The 15,021-nt window shown below is 40.5% G+C and overlaps 1 protein-coding gene across 2 annotated transcripts in view; it reads left to right on the forward strand.

Annotated features, from left to right (window-relative positions):
* Positions 1 to 15,021, forward strand: part of LOC106082815 (uncharacterized) — a 656,305-nt gene that overhangs the window by 571,584 nt on the left and 69,700 nt on the right. For both annotated transcript variants that reach the window (XM_059364021.1, XM_059364020.1), the window contains exon 6: positions 10,420 to 11,314. In XM_059364021.1, coding sequence (XP_059220004.1) covers positions 10,420 to 11,314 — 895 coding nt within the window. The remainder of the gene's footprint in view (positions 1 to 10,419; positions 11,315 to 15,021) is intronic.

Genomic DNA, 15,021 nt, shown 5'->3' on the forward strand with positions numbered 1-15,021 from the left:
CTGTATTTTTATCTAGCCCTAAAGCGCATATTTTAACCGATTTGGCTGATATTTGGAATAAATAGTTGTTCGAAGCGCCCTTACATCCGTATCGAGTGTGGTCCGTATGGTATATCTCTGGCGGTGGGTATCCAAAGTTTGGCAGTCTTTCTAAATCACGTTTTCGTTGTAACGAAAAAAGTTTTTCCTTGAAAAGTTTCAACCGCATTCCTTATTGTTGCTGCTATTCAAGCATGCCAAATGCTTCCTCTTAGTCATCTTATCTACTTTCTGAAATATTTTCTTAATTTCAATGTATAATAATCAAAGCCTATTTCAAAATTTAAACTTTTAATTTGTGGTCCTTATTATCGATTTTCATAACCATAACAGTGTGAGTGAATTGCTTCGTCACACTGAATTCCTCTTAATTTCTTGTCCTAACCAACAACCAACTTGTAATCCCGTTTGGAAAAGTGTCATACAATTTTCAAGTGTTGTGGTAAACATTAATTTATTCGACAGATTATAGACACACCAGCTCAGACCAGCAAAACCCCACCCCAATTTAAGCCATGCGGCCAGGGCATTTGGGTCTCCAAGCAAGCAATATCGAAGATTTGGCCTGCCAAGAGACTAAGAAAACCCCAAAAGCCTCAACAATGCGTTTCTATGGCTAAAGAATTAAATTGTCAGCCACTTATTGGGACATTGATGGGGCATTGATTTCATGAACATGCTTAACTTCACTTAGCCGCATACCCAGTAGCTTTCACACACACACACACATACACTCCAAACACTTTTGCAAGAATATTTTTAAATTCATGCAAACCAATATTCACTTAGTTGGGAGGAAATGAGGTCAAATAATATCATGCTCTCTCCCTCTCTCTCTCTCTTTCTCTCACACACACTTATCAAAACCTAAAGAGGGACACATTAACATTGGTAGTCAGTATGCATTTGTTGGGGCACAAACTAAATGCGGGTTAGGGATTATAGAGCTGCTTTACTAAAACTCATCCATTTTTCTTCTTCCCTTTAAGGCTTGCGAAACACTTCATTAAAAGCCCCATACTTTGAGTGTTGTAATAATATTACAAGAATATGAGTGTTGCTTGTATGTTTGTGCGTAAACACAGCCTAAGGCAATTGAATTATTCTTGAAACTCAGCACGGAATTTCAGACTAAGATTTCTTTTTCGAGGTTACTTGCAGTATTTAGAGCGCACAATGAATGTAGAAATATGTCGAGGGGCTTAACTTAACTCACTGTCCCAAATTTCGATGAAATCGGACAATAAATGCGCCTTTTATGGGCCCAAAACCCTAAATCGAGAGATCGGTCTATATGGCAGCTATACCCAAAACTGAACCGATCTGTGCCATATTACTGAAGTATGTCGAGGGGCTTAGCTTAACTCACTGTCCCAAATTTTGGCAAAATCGGACAATAAATGCGCCTTTTATAGGCCCAAAACCCTAAATCGAGAGATCGGTCTATATGGCAGCTATATCCAAATCTTGACCGATCTGAGCCAAATTGAAGAAGGATGTCGAAGGGCCTAACACAACTCACGGTCCCAAATTTTGGCAAATTAGGACAATAAATATAAATGTTTTATGGGCCCACGACCTTAAATGGGGAGATCGGTCTATATGGCAGCTATATACAAGTCTGGACGGATCTGTGCCATATTTAAAAAATATGTCGAGTGGCCTAACACAACTCACTGTCCCAAATTTCAGCAAAATCGAATAATAAATGTGGATTTTATCGATTACTTTGAAATTTTCACAGATTGTGTAGGTTGGTCTGGAAGGAAACATAGGCTATATAATTGTTTGATATCGGGAGGGGGCGGACCCTACCCTTACCCCAAAAGTACTACCCAAAAATAAAAGTGGACCGATCGGGACAATATGGGATTCAAATGAAAGGTATTCAAGAGTAGAGTACGAATTTCATAATAAAAGTTGGGTCCAAGTACCCGGTGGGGCCGCCCCAGCCCCAAAACCCCTTAAAATAAGTTTATTTGACGATAATGACAATATGGGACTCAAATGAAAGGTATTCGCGAGTAGATTACGAATATGGCCAGAAAGTAGAAATAGGCTTTGTAATCTATTGATAACTGAGTGGGGCGGACCCTCCCCCTTACCACAAAAATACCACCCAAAATCAAAAGTGGACCGATAAGGACAATATGGATATCAAATGAAAAGTGTGCGGGAGTAGATAATGAATCTGGCACACAAATTCATGTCGAAGTATAGGGAGTCACACCACCCCCAAAAAAAGCACAAAATGGGCGCCTTAGCCAATCACGGATATATGAGACTCGGTTTGTTTGTTCCGTAAAGATTGAAAAACGGCAGAACCGATTTTCTCGAAATTTTCGCATATTGTGTAGGTTGGTCTGGAAGGAAACATAGGCTTTATAATTTTTCGGTATCGGAAGGGGGACGGACCATTCCCCTTATACCAAAAACACAACACCAAACCAAAAGTGGACCGATCAGGGCAATATAGATATCAAACGAAAGGTATTGGAGAGTAGAATACGAATATTATATTCAAATTTGAGTCTAAGTACCCATCAGGCCTTCCCAACCCCAAAACTCCCCCAAACAGACATATTGAAAGTTCATGTCAATATGAGGCTCAAATAAAAGGTAATCGGGAGTAGATTTCGAATCTGGCATACAAAATCAGATCGAAGTATAGGGGGTCACGCCACCCCATAAAAAACGCCATTAGACCCATTATGACTATATGAGACTTGGCTGAACCGATTTTCTTAAAATTGTCATAGATTGTGTACGTTTGTCTGGAAGGAAACATAGGCTATATAATTTTTTAGATACCGGGTGGAAGCGGACCCTCCCCCTTACGCCAAAAACGCCACCCATATCCGAAAGTGGTCCATTTGGCACAATAAGGCTATCAAATAAAAGATATTGCAGACCAGAAAACAAATATGGTATTAATATTTGGGTTCAAGTACCCAACGGGCCCCTCCCCCCAACCCGAAAACTCTTCTAATCAGATATATTCGAAGTTCATATCAATATGGGACTCAAATGAAAAGTGTAAGGCAGTAGATTACAAATATGGCATAAAACATTAGGTCCAAGTAATGGGAGATCGCCCACTCTCAAATGGGCATATTTACCCGCAGTACGACACCTTTTTGAGGAAAATTTTTTAAATGACCATTCATGGCATTGTTCCTCGCACATGTCGTCAACATTAAGAGGGGATAAACACCGCTTTGTCCGATGTTCTAGCCAGAATTCGAACGCGTTCTCGCCAGAATTCGAACGCGTTCTCGCCAGAATTCGAAAGCGTTCTCGCCAGAATTCGAGTGCTTTCAGCGTCATAGACTACAATAGCACGAATTTAATATCCGCATTAAGGGCGAAGTGTCCCCACCCTAAAAAGATATAAGAGAGTTAAAGAAGGCGCAGCGGAGCGGGCCCGGTTTGGCTTGTTCTGTATATAAATTGTTAAAAAAATTAAAAATATTAGTTGTTGTTGTTGTAGCAGTTTGTTGTGTTCTCTCCTTCGTCTGCTTGATTCTATTGAGTGTCAATATTCTGCAGAAATCGTTCTACGGGCGACGTCATGGCACTTCTGTCGGAATGTTGGAGTCCACCAGATTGGCGAGAGTAAAATAGTGGCTCTGGATATCTCCAAGACATTCGATAGGGCGTGGCACGATGCGCTACTATCAAAGCTTGTCGCATCTGCTGTCGGTAATGGCTTCGTTCGATTTTTTTCGAGCTTTCTCAGAGGTCGCACTATTCGAGTCGTTATAGATGGGTTCTCATCCAATGAGCATAAATTGACCGCAGGTGTACTCAACGGCTCTGTTCTTTCTCCTTCTCTTTTTCTTATTTTCATCAACGATCTGTTGGGTCAGACATCGAATCCGATCTACTCATTTGCTAATGACACTTATCTCTGTCATTCGTACTAATTCGACCATAGGCCGAGTCTTCGAGAGATTGAAGACAAGAGGCGGACACTCTGCCAGGATTTGCTGGCCATTTCTGTGAGGGATCGTATGAATCGAGTAGATTGTAATGCATGGAAGACTCAGTGCTGCTTGTTGTCACACAAACGATTGGCTGACCCATTACGATCATCTTTGTCTATAAACTGTATTAATGTTGAGCAATCAGAAGCTCTTAATGTTCTGGGCATGAAATTACAAAGTGATGTCCGTTGGGCTAAACATTTTTTTTTAAGTCCCGAAAGAAGAAGAAGTGTTTAGGCTTCCTTAAATGGTGTAAAAATTACTTCACATAGGCTTCTTTAAACGATGTACGATTTACTTCACTCCGTCTGATCTTCTTAACATCCACATCACTTTCATAAGGCCGAAGATGGAGTACAACTCACATTTATGGGCTGGAGCTTCAAAATCATCCCTGGAGCTACTAGACCGTGTACAGAAGAGGACGATGGCATTGATTGGGGACAGTGGGGTATCCAACTCTATTGCCTCCCTTCATCATCGTCACAATGTGGGTAGTTTGGCGCTGTTCTATCGGTACTATCATGGTGTGTGCTCGTCTGATATTCGTCTTCTTATTCCTGATGTAAGGATGTATGTCAGGAATACTAGACATTTTAGGAACTCACACCCGTTTGTATTGTTTAGCCAGCGGACCGCACACTGTATTATAGAGGGAATTATTATTTCGCCCGAACCATTCGTATGTGGAATCGACTTCCGGCTAATGTTTCTCCCACCCACTTTGACATCTAAAGATTTAAGACAAATGTCACTACATTGTTTTCCCCCCTCCAATTCCTAATTTCCTCTCACCAACGCAATGCACTGCATTCATAGGGGACATCCCATGCGTGTTGGCTGATAGAAAAAAAGATGATTCAGGAACTCTGCGACTAAGATGGGGTGCGTCCAGAAGGATCTGAGTCTGAATCGTTGAGTCTGGCTGGGCAGCTAACCAGGTGGCGTGTATTGTGTGGCCCCTGGTCACAATCGGGACATACATCTTGCACGTCGGCTTCAATCCTTGCTCTGTAGGAGTTGAAGTGGCTACATCTGCTGGAACGTAATCGAAGCAGAACTACTCTGGTTTGCGGGGGGAAATCAAATTCTTCAGTTGCAATGAGAGGTGGCCGTTCTCCATGATCTACATTCACCAGGTAGCTATTTACCGCATCTGCTACCGAGTCTGCATGAATGTTGCCTAGACCCGATTCATGCTACTTAGCTGGGACTGTTAACTGAATATCCTCTCAAATTTTAACAAAAGTTTTAGATGGTAATATAAAAAATTTATTCAATATTTGTTTGAAACAACACCACTGTTTATGGCTAAATACTCTGGAGAACTATTTGCCTGACCCAAGATATATTGCCAAACTTGCTTAACCCCCATAGGCCAAGAATGGCAAAGATGGCTATATGCTTGTTGAAATAAATGAAAAAAGGACCTTTTAATGTTCAGTTTAAATTGCAAAACTTGGCGTATGTAGAAGGACACTAGAAATGACTGAGCGGGCTTAAGTTTTTTGTTTTTCAACAGTCAGAGATATATGGGCAACATAAAAAAACCTCTCATTGCAAATAGCTCTGACTGTTGGGCATATAAGGACTCTGCCTGGTAAGGCATTTCTTCTTTGTCGATTTATTCATCGTTGTTTTTGTTTTTGGGAGTGCTCTTACATTATTCTCTTTCTCTCTATGTTAAACATTAGTGGTTGCGGTTGCAATTTCTAACTTTTGGGAAAAATGCAACACCGCACAATGGGATGAGCAGGGAACTCCACCAGCACCATCACCAACATGAACAACAAAGTGGATATTCGAATGAATGAACAAAACGAAATGCATGAATGCAAAGCATACAACAAAAACTTGTACAAAAATTAAAAACAAAAAAAAAAACCAAGCAATGTTGAATAAAAATGAAGTGCAAGAGAGAGGGAAACCAAATAGATGTGAAAGGGTAATTTTTCTTTTGGCCAAATAAATCCAATTAAAATGTCATTTATGTGCTTTTTGCTGTAGTTGCTGTTGTTTTCTATGCTACTTCTTTTTCTCTCAAGTCCACTTGCCCTCAAGTGGACAGACCACAGTCGAAGCCATTCCAAAAGTGGGCCTGCTCAGGCGAATATTTTTGCATTGCAAACGAAGACCTATCCCCAATATTCATTGGAAATGAAAATGAAATACCAACTGCAATGCAAAGCAACAACAAACAAGCAAACAAGAAATCATGAATTGTGGCTTCGCTAGTTGGGCAGAATAGGATAAAGCGGCCTCCAGCAAAGTAAATTTGCAATATACCATCCATGTTAACTAGTTTTCTGCAGGTAGTGGACAATATTTTCCGCTCAAAAAGGTGCTGGCAATTTAAAATTTTTTTTTAAAGGCAATACAAATTTACAGTTTTAAATTAAAGTTCTGAAACATTGCTGAAGCCTTTTTTCAAAATTAAGCGAAATAGGCAAAACCTATTAGAAATTCCCAGCTTTCATTTCGACTTCTTCAGATTGAATTCTGTGTTACGAATGAGAGCAAGTACCACAATACGGACATGTATATCAATCAGGACAATAGGGTATTTAAGAGAATGGTATTCGGTACTAGATTGCGAATTTGAAATTTTAACACCAAGTGTCCGAAGGGGGCATTCTACCCCTAAATATCCCCTGGACGAATATTTGGACTCATTAGTGCTATAAATGACTTTTATGAAATTTTTGTGTCCGAAGGGGCATTCTACCCCTAAAAATCCCCTGGATGAATATTTGGACTGATCAGTGCTATAAAAGACTTTTATGAAATTTGTGGGAGTAGGCAAGAAAAAGTCAATACCCAAATTTCCAAGAGCGTACATTATTCCAATCGGGCAACATGGTGCTTTATTGCGTTTTAGAGCCGCCTCATCCCCCAAACCCGCTCAGAGGGTATATTGCCTTTGGGAGGGTCAACTTGTATAGACCAACTAGCTGGGCAGGGGCCGCTCCGCTGCGCCTTCTTTTACTTTATATGGAACAAAATTATTCTTAGAATATTTATTTTCGACAACTAAAGAGCTTTTAGTGAAATACCATGCCACGAAAATAGTATATCGCTTGACTAAGAGTTTAGCAATACAAGTGCCTTTATATGAATCCCATCTTTATTGGTCTACGAATTTAAGTTTGGATGTAAGATGTACTTCATTCTTAAAAGACTTGATTTTAGTCCGATATTCTCATGATGTCTGATTAAGGAGTGTTTTCGGGGCTGAGATGGTCCCCCAGACACTTGGTCCTGAAAAAATATCAGTATCGTGCTCTTCTCTTAAATACTATTTATTTAAACCTCATATTGTCATTGGTTTTGAGGGGAGTTTACAGGATGAGGCTGATCCAAACACATGGCCCTAAAATTGGTTATCAAATTCGTTTTCTAATCTCAAATACCCTTTATTTGAGTCACATATTGGTATGGTCGAAAATTTTTGCCCTTTTGGGGTTGTTTTGGGGAAGGATGTGATGCCGTAAATACATGGTCCTACATTTGGATATCAAATTCGTATTCTACTCCCAAATAGACACTTAGACACTTTTCTCGAATATTAATATCAGATTCGTGCTTTACTCCCAAAGACCTTTCATTTGAACCCCATATTGGTATGGTCGTAAATTTGTCCCCTTAGGGGGATGTTGTTGGTAAGAGGCGGCCCCCCAAACACTTGGTCCCATATTTGGATATCAGATTCGTATTCTACACTCAAATACCTTTTATTGAAGCTCCATATTCCCATGGACAATCGGACAATAAAAGCGCCTTTTATGAGCCCAAAACCCTAAATCGAGAGATTGGTCTATATGGCAGCTATATCCAAATCTGGACCGATCTGAGTCAAAATGCAAAAAGTTGTCAAAGAGCCTAACACAACCCACTGTCCCAAACAACGGACAATAAATGCTCCTTTTATGGGCCCAAAACTCTAAATCGAGAGATCGGTCTATATGGCAACTATATCCAAATCTGGACCGATCTGTACCATATTGCAGAAAAATATCGAAGGGCCTAACACAACTAACTGTCCCAAATTTTAGCAATCTCGGCTAATAAATGCGCCTTTTATGGGCTCAAGACCTTAAACGAGAGATCGGTCTATATGGCATCTATATTCAAATCTGAACTGATCTGGGCCAAATTGACAAAGGATGTCCAAGGGCCTAACACAACTCACTGTCCCAAATTTTTGCAATATTGGCTAATAAATGCGCCTTTTATGGGCTTAAGACCCTAAATCGGCCGATCGGTCTATATGAGGGCTATATCAAGATATAGTCCGTTATAGCCCATCTTCGAACTTAGCCTGCTTATGGACAAAAAAAGAATCTGTGCAAAGTTTCAGCTCAATATATCTAGTTTTAAGGACTGTAGCGTGATTTCAACTGACAGACTGACGGACATGTCTAGATCGTCTTAGATTTTTACGCTGATCAAGAATATATATACTTTATAGGGTCGGAAATGGATATTTCGATGTGTTGCAAACGGAATGACAAAATGAATATACCCCCATCCTTCGGTGGTGGTTATAAAAATTTGGATATCATCTCACGATAACGCTCACCACTCACAGGCATGTTACGACTCGCATCATCTTTAAAGAAGTACGGTCCAATGATGGCACCAGCCTATAACCCGCACCAAACTTGTCTAAATCGGTCTAAAATCTTATATTGCCGCAAGTGGCGATTTGCTATGACTGAAAACAGCCGTGGTCCGTAATCGGTTGTCGATGTCCATTATCTGATGTTGCTATCATATAAACCGATCTCTCAATTCGACTTCTTGGGCCTCTACTAACACTACATTTCCCATCAAGATTCCATCAAGGAACAGGGTATAGTTCTCTCATATCCATGAGTGCAGTCCAATCAAAGTTTAAAATTCAATATGTGGCCTTCTTTTTATGCCGAGTCCGACCCGCGTGCTGCATAGCACTTAGTAAGGGATAACAACCGCTGATTTCCTTCATCAATTTGGCCGAGATCTGCCATATAGACCGATCTGCCGATTTAGGGTCTTAGGCCCATAAAAGCCACATTTATTATCCGATTTTGCAGAAATTTGGGGCAGTAAGTTGTGTTAGGCCCTTTGACATATTTACTCAAGTTGGCCCTGATCGGCCGAGATTTGGATATAGCTGCAATATAGACCGATCTCTCGATTTAGGGTTTTGGGCCATAAAAGGCGCATTTATTGTCCGATTTTGCTGAAATTTGGGACAGTGAGTTGTGTTGGGCCCTTAGAGAGCCTTCGTAAATTTGGCTCAGTTCGGTTCAGATTTGGATTTAGCTGCTATATAGACCGATCTGCCGATTAAGAGTCATAGGCCCATAAAAGCCACATTTATTATCCGATTTTGCTGAAATTTGGGACAGTGAGTTGTTTTAGGCCCTTTGACATCTTTCGTCAATTTGGATATAGCTGCCATATAGACCGATCTCTCGATTTTGGGTTTTGGACAGTGCTTTGTGTTAGACTCTTCGAAATTTTTCTGCGACTTGGCCTAAATCGGTTTGGATTTGGATATAGCTGCCATGTCGACCGATATCTCGATTTAAAGTCGCCGCCCCATAAAAGGCGCATTTATAATCTGATTTCACTGAAATTTGACACAGTGACTTATGTTAGGCTTTTCGACATCCTTGTCGTATTGGTCAGATCAGTTTATTTTTAGATATTGCTACTAAAAAGACCAATTAGTATTTGGTCCAAATCGGAACATATTTCGATTAAACTGCTATGGGACATAAGGTATGCAATTTTCACCGGATTTCGGTGAAAGGTGGTTTACATATATACCCGAGGTGGTGGGCATCCAAAGTTCGGCCCGGCCGAACTTAACCCCTTTTTATTTTTTTTTTTTTTTTTGCTTAAATGGCAACTACAACAATTTTTTGTTTAGGCAAAAGGATAAGAGGGTTCCCAAGCCCTTGTCAAATGCAAAACGCTTTATAACTCTCATGTCTCTTGGCATATGCCACAGCAGAAAGTTGATGAGTTTGTCACATTCTAAAGTAAGATTTTTTTAGAGCACACAACAAGCCGCTTACTGGCTTAGATGTATGTCCATAGTGGCATGGGGTGGAATAATATCAGCATAGTTTTTTCAACCTTACCTAAGGTGAAGGAAGATTTGTGGCATAACAGAAACAAGTTTCCGAAAAGGACACACATCTGTATATGTCTCTTAGAAACCATAAAAGAAACCAAATTTGTTTTGGTTTTGCAAAGATGTGTAGCAAAGTTGTGTTTCGTTTCCATGCCTCTGTTATTAATCCATCACCCTTCTCAATGTAAAATTTCATTTATTTTTTCTACTTTCATTTTGTCCTTTTTCTCATACCATTTTCTGTTTGTTTTTTTTTTTTTATTTCAGCTGGCTTCATCTGGCGATGGCCATAAGAACGACCCACCGTTGCCTTTGGATTTAGATGTTCCCTACAATGATGATTACAGCATTTTCCACAATGCGGATAGTAATCCCGAATCCACTTCGACCGCTACATTAGCGACTACAAAAAATAAAGAAGATTTGCGTAAAACGCAGCAAGCATCTGTGATAACGTGGCGTAATGCTGGTCAGCAGCAACCTCCGGGGGGAGATGCAACCACACCACCATCCTCAGCATCATCATCATCGTCGTCCTCCTCATCGACAAAGTATAACCGCAATCGCAATATTATCGTTAGCAATTATACTCCTAACAGTAATAACAACAACAACAATAATAATAATAACTTCAATAACAACAACAATGGGGACAATTCATATAGCAGCAACAACAACAATGGCAGGAAAACCTATACCAAACACAAAAACATCATTGTCAGCACCTACAACAATCGTTCATCCTTCGATGATTTCAGTGATAGCAATGGAAATTTCTTTAACAACAATTGGACCACCATCTTCATGGGCAACGATCGACCCATACACAAGACCCATGTGGAGATTATTACAAAAAACGGTGCCACCAAAAAACCCAACATCATTGTCAACAACTATAATCCGGAAATAATGATGGCCCCCAATCCACACAATCCCAATTTCAATAGCATGCTCATGACCAGTTTGATGAGTAATCGCGGTGGAGATTTCACTCAAGGGGACAACATGAACTCGGTTAAATCTCTGTACGATCGCAAGATCACTTGCATGCTGTATCTGCAGGCCGATCATACGTTTTTTCAAAAGATGGGCTCAGATGAGGCCAGCATTGAGGCCATTACCAGGCATGTGCAGAGAGCCAATTCGATATACAAGAATACAGGTAAGCAGCAACATTCATTTTAAGTGGTTTTTTGTTCTAACCTCTCAATCCCTTTTGTGGTTTGTAGAAGGTACATAAATTGATTTGAAACTTTTCAGCTTGTGACTCTGTAATTGCATTCTTTCTTCTGTCAGTTGTCAGTTGTCAGCTGTTACTTTTAGCTTGCTTTAGAAAAAAAGTGTGAAAAAAGTATATTTGATTAAAGTTTATTCTAAGTTTTATTAAAATCCGCAATTACTTTTTGGGCAACCCAATAAATGAAAACCACTACAAATAAATTGAAAATATTAACCAACTTCCACCCTGAGCCATACATATATGTTCTTCTTAATATTTGTATTAGAAGAGAAATGGAAAAATGGACAACAACAGGCAATGAACAAAAAACCAACACAAACCGCCAAGGACAATATTTGTCCTACATGCAAACCATAGCCAGTTAAAAATCAACAAAAAGTACAACAACTTTGGCGAAAATGTACCAAATATGCGCAAAAAAAAAGTTATGTTGTTATAAACTCAATTTTCGAATTCGTCTATTCTTATGGCATGGACTGGAGCATACTTTATGTCCTGTCCAAAAAACCACATAAGCACTTAAAGTGCATGGAAAATCCGCACAGTGGTTTGAAACAGGGATTTGGAGCGGAGCGGAGCAGACACAATTTCGCTGGAGCGGGAACGATTCTTTTTTTGAACCCGGAGCGGAGCAGACATAATTTCGCCGGAGCGGGAACGATTCTTTTTTTGAACCCGGAGCGGAGCGGGAGCAAGAACGGATCGGTTTTCAATCTCAAAATCCACTCCGGTCCGAAAAAATAAACATTTTTATACCCTGCACCACCACTGTGGTGCAGGGTATTATAGATTTGTGCATTTGTTTTCAACACCAAGAAGGAGAAGAGCCAGAAGAGAGAGAACCCATCGATAAGTATACGGACCGGCTTAGAATCACTTCCTGATTCGATTTAGCTATGCCCGACTGTCTGTCTGTCTGTCCATGTATTCTTGTAATCAAGATACAGGTCGCATTTGTTGTCCGATTTTCACAAAATTTTGAACAAGTATCATTTTTGGTCCAATGACGAACGTTATTGGTTTTGAGAAAAATCGGTCCAGATTTAGATTTAGCTCCCATATATATCTTTCATCCGATATGCCCTTTTAAAGCTGTAGAATCCACAATTATGGACCGATCCTTACAAAATTTCGTACGAAGTGTTTTTTTTTAACGAACCAAAATGCTTGCAAAATTTTATTGAAATCGGTTCAGATTTAGATACAACTCCCATATATATATTTCATCGGATATACCTTTTTAAAGCTGTAGGAGCCGCAGTTCTTGTGCGATCTCTTCCAAATTTGGCAAGAAATGTTTCGTGTGGCGTCCCAATGTGTGTGCAAAATTTCATCTAAATCGGTTCAGATTTAGATATAGCTCCCATATATAACTTTTGTCCGATTTGACCTATAAAGGCTGTAGAAGGCACAATTTTGATCGGATCTTTACAAAATTTGGCACAAAGTCTTTTTTGTGACGTCCCAATATGTGTGCAAAATTTCATCATAATCGCATTAAATTTATATATAGCTCCCATGTATATCTTTCATCCAATATACCATTTTTAAGCTTTAGTAGCCACAATTGTGGTCCCATTCTTACAAAATTTGGCATGGAGCGTTTTATTCAACGTCCTCATATGTGTGCAAAGTTTCATAAAAATCGGTCCAGACAAAGTATACATATTCTTGATCGTCGTAAAATTCTAAAGCGATTTCATTGTGTCGTTGTGTTTGTCTGTCTGTCCGCCCTTCTTTTTGTCTGTCCATGTCTTGGTGTCCGTGTGTTTCAATCACGCTACAGTCTTCAAAAAATGAGATATTGAGCTGAAACTTGGCACAGATTCGTATTTCTTACATACGCAGGGTTCATCTAAGCCCCTCGACATACTTGCCAAATATTGTCCCGTTCGGACTATATTTTGATATATTGGGTTGCCCAAAGAGTAATTGCGGATTTTTCATATAGTCGGCGTTGACAAATTTTTTCAACGGCTTGTGACTCTGTAATTGCATTCTTTCTTCTGTCAGTTATCAGCTGCTACTTTTAGATTGCTTTAGAAAAAAAGTGTAAAAAAAGTATATTTGATTAATGTTCATTCTAAGTTTTATTTAAAATGCATTTACTTTCTTTTAAAAAATCCGCAATTACTTTTTGGGCAACCCAATAGCTGCCAAATAGACCGATACGGCGATTTTGGTTCTCAACCCCATAAAAGCCTTTTTTATTACTCGATTCCATTGAAAATCGGAACAGTAAGTTCTGTTAGAGCCCTTGACATCTATGTCAAGTAGGGTCTCGTTCCGACTATATTTATGTTTAGCTGCCCTATAGACCGATAGTCATTCCGTTTTTAACAACTCGAAATATTGATCTGCGACCCTAAAAGTATATAAATTATTGATCGACTCGATAATATGGGCCATTCTTGGCATGCCCACCCATCCATGCCTCCGTCTATTCAAATTCCGATAGCTGACAATCCCATGGCAGTCGGTTGTAGGCACCGGATTGACCCGATGGTACCCTTCATCGGCAAGTGCTGCCACCTCAGTGTACGTGTTCGCCTTTTTTCGTCATGGGAGAGGCACATCCCGGAGTGGCTTCTCCGCACACTTCTGGTCCATGCCGGGATAGAAAAGAATCCCGGACCCTGGTTCTGTTCGGTTTGCCAGAACCGCCTCCATCATCGGTCGGTGTGGGTGAGGTGGAACCGCTGCATGAAGTGGGTACATTTACGATCTTATTCTGGACTCACTTCACTACAGGAGTATAGTCATACAGGATAAGTTGCAAGGTGCTGCACGAACATAGCCAGCAGTGGGTCACAAGCGTTCTCGTCGTCGGACTTTGTTACCCCCCGATCTCTCCCGTGCGACAATATACGCAACGGCAGCATCCCAGCCCCAATATTGCCAGGCTAGTGCCGGGTAGTGTAACTTTTTTGCAAGAAAACTGCAACGGTCTCCATGGCAAGATCGATGAGATTGTGGATTTTATGAGTCGGAAGAATATATCGGTCGCAGCGATCCAGAGGACAAAGCTGACCAACAACTGCAGCTTGCACAGTTGTCACAGATACAATATGCTACGTAAGGATCGCTCAAGGAATCGAGGTGAGGAATTGGCCTTCGTGATACACCATTCCGTTCAATATGGACCCATCTCGCCTTCGCCTGTCGCTAGTGACTTGGAGTGCATGGAGATTGCAGTCAGACCCGCTACTGCCGAGATGGAGCTATACAACGTGTACATATCGCCGGTTATTAGCTGTGTCTCAATTAATGGCCATGCATACAACCCCGATATAAACGGTTTACTATCTGGCCATAATCGTTGGGTTTAGGGGACTTTAATGCGCATCACATTTCATGGCATTCTCCCTTAGATAACAACCAGAGTGGCATGATATGGCGAATGACGATGCCCCACTAGGATTACGAGGAAGTGCAACAGCTCGCCAGACATTTCTCCTGATCTCCCGAATAACGTATCCTGACAAGCCGTCATCTCTTTGGTGTCAGACCACTTCCCCATAATTCCCACCATCGAACGACCACACGACTTCATAACCTCTGAGCCCCGCACGTTTATCAATCATAAGAAGGCCTATTGGGCTGGCTTCATAGAGTATACCAATCGCCAC

Source organism: Stomoxys calcitrans, chromosome 2 (assembly GCF_963082655.1).
Source record: "Stomoxys calcitrans chromosome 2, idStoCalc2.1, whole genome shotgun sequence".
NCBI classification, from domain to species: Eukaryota; Metazoa; Arthropoda; class Insecta; order Diptera; family Muscidae; genus Stomoxys; species Stomoxys calcitrans.